Raw genomic sequence first — 7915 nt, forward strand, 5'->3', positions numbered from 1 at the left:
AAGAGTTTTTATCCAGAAAATGTAAATGCAAGTCAGGTTTATTCATGAAAAATTGAAATAAAAAAGCAAAACAGGTTGAGAAAACTTAAAAGAAAGAGAAGAGTAGAAAATTTCCCCTTGACACCAATAAAGTATTTAAATTTAATTTGAAGAGACATTAAGCTGCTAATCAATGCTGTAGATATTCCTGATTATTATGAATTTCATCCAGAACACAGGAGACCTGATGACGGTTTCACCCAGTCAGAAAAGCTGCAAAAAGAAAAAGAAAATATCAATATAACTTTTAAACACTTTAGAAACTTTTTTTTCCATTAGAAGCAAAATTGTTGAGCTGAAAACACTCGAGGGCCAAGAAAAATAAATGTTCTTTAATAAAATGTTTGAAGTTTATTTTAAAAAAAATATTTTAAATTAAATTTAAAATCTGTTCGAAGAAAAAAAGCTGCAACAACCTGGCTGCATAAATGTTCAGACCCAAAAAACTACATCTTTGTTAAAGCAGATTTTCTCAGAATAAAATGTTTTTTTGGAAGAAGTGTTTCAGTATTTCACATTTTGAGTGGACAATGTCTCCCCACTGGGCCCACAAGCTAATGTTAGCATGTAGTTTCAGCTCATACACTAACGTTTGTACACTGAATGGAGCCAAAGTTAGCCAATATGCTAGTGATTGATGACCAACATGGTAATGGTAGTATTTAAGCTAATATTAGCATTGTAGCTCATACACTTCTATTGCTGTAGGTCATGTGCTAGTGATAGCTAGAATCCTATAAATAGCACGCATGCTAACTAGCTTAGCTAATTTTAGTTTATACAACGTAGTTTGCCAACAAGATGGAGTATGTCGCTGTAAATATCCCCAAATTAAGGTCTATTTGTTTGCTGTAGGTCAACATGCTACCAACAGTCACTATTCTGATGTTAGAATTTTAGCTAACATAGATTTAAGCTAACTTTGATACAAAACGTCAACCTAACAAGGAGTAAATCAGTGTTGGCCAACATGGTAGTGATAGCATACATGCTATTCATAGGCTTTTAGCTAACTCTAGTTGAACTAATTTTAGTTTATGCACAAACCTAAACTCACCGTAACAAATATATTCCACCTCCAGGTACTTGTAGGTTCCAACGCAGGGATCTCCAAACATCGAGTTACTGGCTTCGACGTTACAAAGCTGTTTCCCGTTGCATCTGTGGATTCAAATCAAGTCAGTTTCCAATAAAATTAGATTTTTATCTTTGTGGACCTCCTAGTTCACACATTTAGATCCAGTTTTATAAACATTTACAAAAAGGTGAACTTCTGTACCTCTGGCCAACGCTGTCTGAGCTCCTGGAGCATTGGACGTTGGTTATCTGGTTGGCGGGTCGTCCAGCGATGCATGTCTTCTGGTCTCTACGTCCGTATGTAGCACTCGTCACAGATATAACCTCACCTTTGTCTGGCAAAGAGAAGAGGAAACGTTGGAGAGACATTTTCCTGGTGTAAGGCTCCAGAACCGACCAGTAAAACCAGTGATCTTACCACACTGGAGTTGAGCCACTGATCCCTCACATGCCACAGTGGGACCACTCTGAGGTTTTCTTTCAGGGTCTGTCATAAGAGAGATCCAGATCACATTAATGACCCGTCAGGACTCTGAATACAAAGTTAGAGGTGGAATTGGAGAAAGCCCGGCCCTCCATGCTTTCATTAGAGTTAAAAACAGAGTGGAGGTCCAGCAGAACCTTCGTGTTTGACTCGGTTCATTGGTTGAAGGCGGCTGCTCTTAATCCAGCTGCTGATAAAACATCGTTAGTGAGTGAGGGGGAACATGGCCGACATGTTTAAACACAGCAAAGAAAACATGATGTTTTGTTCTCTGGTCACACCTTACCACTCAAACAGCTAATGATTGTTAAATTCAAAGCTAATATTTTTATTGTATTTTTCTGCTTTTAACTGAAAACATCAACAACGAGCAGTTATATCTAATAACAAAGGTTTAGTGGAGTAAAATGATTTACTGATAAATTTTCTCATTTGTTAATTATTTTTTATTTTATTTAGTTTAGAGCATTGTTTTTCTGAAATTGTGGCACAAATTTGTCTTCAACCCCATTTACTACGATACTCCAAAAATAAACCAGCTGCTAATTTTGCACTAATTTCTGCTTTTCTGTTGCAAATAAAACCCAAATTAAACACATGAAACTTTGATCAAACTGCATTTGGTAAAAGGCGACTCAACTACTGAGCGACTGATCAAAACATCAATTATTTAATATTTAAAAATTACACCATCAGACGGTCCAAAACAAAGTTACAGGGAAAGTTTGGTGTTTTAAAGATAAAAAATGAATATAATTCATAATTACAAAATAACAAAGTCAGGCAAAATAAGCATTTTTTCAAATTTTTTTTAATTAAAAACTAATGAAAAACTGCAGGTGAATTTTTGTTTAAAATAATTTTTTTCTTCATTCAGTGAAGTTACTCCCAGAGGGCAGAGGATCCAGAAATTTTACTCAAGTAAACCTCATAAAAAATAGTTACAATGAAAAATATACTCCTAATATAAATCTTTTCCAAAAGGTTGCTCAGCTACATGTAACTAGTTACTACCCACGTCTGCTAGCCTGTTTAGCTAATGAATCCAGGTAGTCCGGATAGTGCCATAAAACTTTAAAGATTATTAATCTTATTCATCAATAAGCTGAATGGATGCGATTCCTGTTGCCTAACGGTCTTAATGTGACAAAATGAGAAAAAGTTAAAAGTTTTGTGAACTTTGCAAGATTTTTGCGCTCCTGTCAGATTTAAAGTGTTTTAACCGCTACCCGTTCTGATATGGCCGCCATCTTTAATTCTGTTTTCAACCGGCTGTTTTAGGAAGACCAGCGGCGCCCTCTGCTGGACGGCGGCCAAACTACAACACTAAAGAAGGTCTAAACCAGGGGTGACCAAAGTGGGTCCTGGAGGCCCGGCATCCTGTATGTTTTAGTTTTCTCCGTGGTTTAACGCACCTGGATCCAATGACGGCTTGTTAGAGGCCTAATAAGAAAACTGACCTGCTGAAAAGGTTGTTGGTAAAACCAGGGAGAGAACTAAAACGTGCAGGATACCGGCCCTCCAGGACCCACTTTGGGCACCCCTGGTCTAAACAGATATTATGAGTTAAAAGAATCTAACTAATTTTAATCTAATAAACCTAATCAGTTGATTAATTGTTTGCATCCCTGACTTTGTCAAATCCAAGTGTTTCAACCTTTACTTACTTTCACATTTGTACTCCACCTCCAGGTACTTGTAGGTTCCAGCGCAGGGATCTCCAAACACAGAGTTTGCTGCTGTGATAGAACAGCTCTGCTTCCCGTTGCAGCTGAAGATGGATGTTCAAGTGAACGAGGATTAGAGATTTAATCCAGAATCATCTCATTGGAAGTCAATTTGACCCCAACAAAAACATTTATACCTCTCAGCAACTATATTTGAGCTGCTGCCTTTGGGAAACACCTTCCCAAAGATCATGTGTGTACCAAACGATTTTCTAAAACGTCCAAATGGGTTGATGCTTAAACTCCTGGAGCATCGGACGTTGGTTATCTGCTACACAAAAAGGTGAACTTCTGTACCTCTGGCCAACGCTGTCTGAGCTCCTGGAGCATTGGACGTTGGTTATCTGGTTGGTGGGTCGTCCAGCGATGCATGTCTTCTGGTCTCTACGTCCGTATGTAGCACTGGTCACAGATATAACCTCACCGTTCTCTGACAGAGAGGATTGGAAACGGAGGTTTTAAGCTCCAAACAATCAAACAAGGCAGTTCAAAGTGCTTTACATCATAAAACACAAAAATAAAAAGTTATGAAACCATCATGCAGTCACCAATTAAGAAGCCAGTAACAAACTTTACATTTTGTCGAGTGCCATCATCAAAACATGTCAAATATAATGGTCAATATTTAATTTATTATGTTTCAAAATCAACTATGAGCAGGTGAGTTGTAGCCTTTATTTAAAGAATCTCAGTGTTTTGGCTGTTTTTCAGTTTTCTGAACATTTGCTCCAGATTTGTGATGCATAGAAGCTGAATGCTGCTTCTCCATGTTTGGTTCTGTTCTAGATACAGAGCAGAACCAGAACCAGAACCTGAGAGGTCTGGAAGGGTGATCCAGCAGCAGCCTTTAATCCGTTCAGTAATTTATAAACTACCAGCAGTAGTTTAAAGTCTGTTCTCTCAGTGAAGGACTGTAGAACTAGGTGAGGTAGAACTGGGTGAGGTGCTCTATTTTCCTGGTTTTGGTCAGAACGCCAGCAGCAGCGTTCTGGGTCAGCTGGTCCTTTAATGCTGAAAATGTTCTTCAGGTGACAGGAGGCCGGTTTTGGAACCATCTTTATGTGGCTCTGAAGGCTCGGAGTTCATCCTGATCTCTGGTTTCCAGCTGTAAGAACTGAAGCTGCGTTGATTCTGGATCGTTCCAAAGATAATAACTCCAGTTAGAAGCAGAACCAACAAACCCGGTGATCTCACCACACTTCAGCTGAGCCACTGATCCTTCACACGCCACAACGTGAAGCTTCTGGGAGCCAGCTGCAAATAAAACGCCGTCAGTCACCAGGAATTAAAACTAACGAGCAACGCGCCGTAGAGCGTCTTTTTACCTGAAGTTATCAGCACACATGATACCGTCAGGACTAGAAGAGAAAAAACTTTTTATTAAAGCTGTGAGATTTTTTATAATGAGGTGAAAGTTCAGCAGGATTCAGTGGAAATTATTAAGAATATTCAATCTGCATTCAGGCTGACAGTTTAGTTATAAATTCATGTACATATGATCCCAATAGTAAGAATTATTTGTTGTGAAGACTAGAGAATAAAATATCTTTATTCTTTGGTTAATTGATTAATGATAAACTGAACTGTTGATAAAGAGATTTATTCTTATTTTAAAGATTATGTTCAATAACCAACCAGAGTTTCAGTCGGGATTTAAAGCAGAAAAAATGTTCTGTCCTGTTTTATCGGACCTGAGAGTTGAGTTCCCCTCCACTAGATCCTACTATTAAAGTTTATTGCACTAAAATTGATTAATTATGACCAATTTAAGTTGTTTGTATCTTTTAGTTTGTATTGTAGCAATGTGTGGTGTTCCACAGGGTGGTGAGCTGAAACCGCTGCACATGACCAAACCAAAATCATTTCTATCTGGCAAATGAATTAACATTTTGAAATCAATATTATATTATACATTACATACATCTTCCCTAAAATAAGCTGGTATACTGATGACGTCTTGCTATAATCGTCTATGAAAGTCAAGGAAGCTAATTAGATATGAATTCTTTATTAGATCAAATTAAATCATATTATTATATATGCACACGTTCCCCAAAATAAACTGTATGCTGATGACATCCTGCTGTAACTGCTAAAGATTTTATGAACATTTTAAATTCAGGATATTTATGCTAAATATAATAAATGTTATTCTTTTTGCCTTTTTTAAACAGTTTTGTTTTTAAAAACTAACTGATCTGTTTATCTATTAGTTTTATAATCTGAGAAGGAAACAGCTCCAGCTGTGCTTCTTTGCACGTTTCACCCACCAGTTACAGACCAGAGTTCCCAGTTTTCACTGGGAAATCTTATTCCCACAAAACAAAGCATGAAGTGCAGTAACAGTTAAAAATAAACAACTTTTCATTAAATATTTCAAACTCTTAACTTTCACTCGTGTGTGTTTCTCTCCCGCAGTCCGTAGAATTGAAATAGTTAAAGCAGATTGAATTAAATCGTCGGGGTACTCACCGAGCGTGGAGCAGAGCATGACGGAGAGCTGGATGGATGCTGGGAGAAGCTGGTCGCTCATATTTAAGCCGTTCTCTGTTCCCAGCCCCCAAGGAGGAAATCCATCCCATAATCCTCCGTCACTTTCTCCACCAAAACAAACTGCTTGGTAAATTTGATACTCTGTTTAACTTGGTGTCACTTTGTGTACCATTCTCACAGTCAAACAACTTCTGTCATCTCCTGACACGCATGCAGCCTGCATAAGATCAGAAAGGGCTTGCCGTACGTCTGATGGATGGAAAGTTTAAATCTTGAAGCAACGACAGAATCAGGAAACTTTCAGAAATCATCCGGGAAGAAACGGAAAACCGCTAAATAGTTTAAAAATGTTTGGTTTTCACAAAAAGGAAGAAGTTATTGAAAGTTACATTTATCCAGGAACTTTGCATCAATAATTGCACAATTTGACATTTCGAAAATAAATTTGCTCAATGGAAACACGGCAGTTTTTTCAACAAAAGGTTTTAGGATTAGGATTTTTTATTTGCATCAAAATTGGTTTATTTCTCAAAAACGCAAAGTCACATGATGAAGGTTTGTGCCCCTTCCTGCCCCTGTGAGAAAAAAACCTAGATGCGCCCCTGGCCAAGGTGTTTCATTTATTCCTGAGAAAAACAATAAGGACCCCAAAGACTTGAAACTTTGGGATTCTGGTTCATGTTGTAACAAGTTTGGACGCCACAGAGCAAAGTTCAGTTAAAATGTTGGAGTCATTAAAAAAAGGTAAAAGTTTAAATTCTGTTGGAATGTAAATAAAAATAAATAACTTGTGAATTAATAAAAGCTCCACATTTATTCAGTTTGTTTATGACTGAAGTCATAAACATTTACTGAGACATGAGATTAAGTTTTATTATTTCTAAGTTTTTGTAATTTAATTGAAATTGTATCATGACCCAAATCATGATTTATAATCAATAATAATCAAAATTTAATTCATGACTTAAATGAGGCGGTTTTACAGTAGTTTATAAATAAAACCATGATTTTAAAACTGCCTGTTGTATTTATTCAGGTTTAATTGAGTACAGAAAACATTCAGACCAATTTAAAATTTTCACTGTTTCATTGGAGCCAATTTCTAAAATCAAAAAAGTTAATATTATTTCTCATGAATGTACACTCACTGTCTTTTATCTCGACAGAAAAAAACTGAAATATAGAAATGTTTGTAAATTAAAAAGGAAAAACCGAAATATCCCTTTATTTTTTGTTGTTTGTAAACAAACAAACTGCATATTACAAACATGCAGTGGTTACAGAAATAATATGAGACCTTTATTTAATCTCATATTCTTTCTGTAACCACTGCATGTTTGTTGGATCGTCTGGAACAAAAAGACGCTCCGTCATTTTGTCTGAGGTTTGTAGGTTTAGTTTTGTGTGTCTTTGGGTTGTTGGACGTGAGTCAATGACTGCATATTTAAAGTTTGCACAGACCAACGGCCGTTCTGGTTCGCCTTAAAAGCAAACATCACACCTGGCTGCACATGAAAACAAACATTAAAAAATAAAAATCCACAACGACGTGCATGTACAGTGTGTGTAGTTTAATTTCTCCAGCTGCTTTTAAACAGCTTTCAAACCAACAGATGAAATAAAACATGAGTGGATATTTTATGGAAATAAACATTTCCCATTCAGCAGTCACAGCGACAATTCTGTTAAATTTGAGTTTAAATCACGCAAATATTTACAACTAAAGCTACTGAATTCACCAGCTTTCCTCACAAAACACAGATTTAATTTGTTACGTCTGATTTCAGAGTGAAAGGTTACATTTTTAAAGGTTTGTTTTTATTTGTTCCAAGATGAGTTTTGTTGTTATTTTTAAGATAGACTTCTTCTCTACACTTCAAAAACACAATCCCACCCAGTAATTCTGGTTAGTGTTTGTTCTAAATATGTTAGTACACTTGAAATAAGACAAAACTAACTTATAAGTTAACTTTAGATGAGCTTGTTTTAAGTAAATAATTCCTTAATATCGGTGGGAAAAATGACACTTTGTTTTAAGTAAAATAATCTGCCAGTTAAAGTAGTTCTTTTTTTTAGAAATATTAAGGAATTATTT

General features: G+C 36.3%; 1 protein-coding gene across 1 annotated transcript; it reads right to left on the reverse strand.

Annotated features, from left to right (window-relative positions):
* Positions 1-22: 22 nt before the first annotated feature.
* LOC114140294 (L-rhamnose-binding lectin CSL3-like) lies at positions 23-5875 on the reverse strand. The gene is made up of 9 exons (XM_028010075.1): positions 5800-5875; positions 4653-4685; positions 4522-4581; positions 3625-3757; positions 3268-3371; positions 1535-1603; positions 1319-1451; positions 1097-1200; positions 23-252 (listed from the first exon to the last, which is right to left on the reverse strand). The coding sequence occupies exons 1-9, from the start codon at positions 5858-5860 to the stop codon at positions 236-238; spliced, it is 714 nt and encodes a 237-aa protein (XP_027865876.1). The 5' UTR covers positions 5861-5875; the 3' UTR covers positions 23-235.
* Positions 5876-7915: the final 2040 nt, after the last annotated feature.

The sequence above is a fragment of the Xiphophorus couchianus genome, chromosome 24 (assembly GCF_001444195.1).
Source record: "Xiphophorus couchianus chromosome 24, X_couchianus-1.0, whole genome shotgun sequence".
Classification (NCBI taxonomy): Eukaryota; Metazoa; Chordata; class Actinopteri; order Cyprinodontiformes; family Poeciliidae; genus Xiphophorus; species Xiphophorus couchianus.

Excerpts from the sequence above, each read along its gene's own strand:
- LOC114140294 (XM_028010075.1), bottom strand. The coding sequence starts at position 5,860 with ATGAGCGACCAGCTTCTCCCAGCATCCATCCAGCTCTCCGTCATGCTC. Across the intron at positions 4,582-4,652 it reads ATGTGTGCTGATAACTTCAG|CTGGCTCCCAGAAGCTTCAC; the intron begins GTAAAAAGACGC and ends TTTTATTTGCAG. Across the intron at positions 3,372-3,624 it reads TCAGACAGCGTTGGCCAGAG|CTGCAACGGGAAGCAGAGCT; the intron begins GTACAGAAGTTC and ends ATCCATCTTCAG.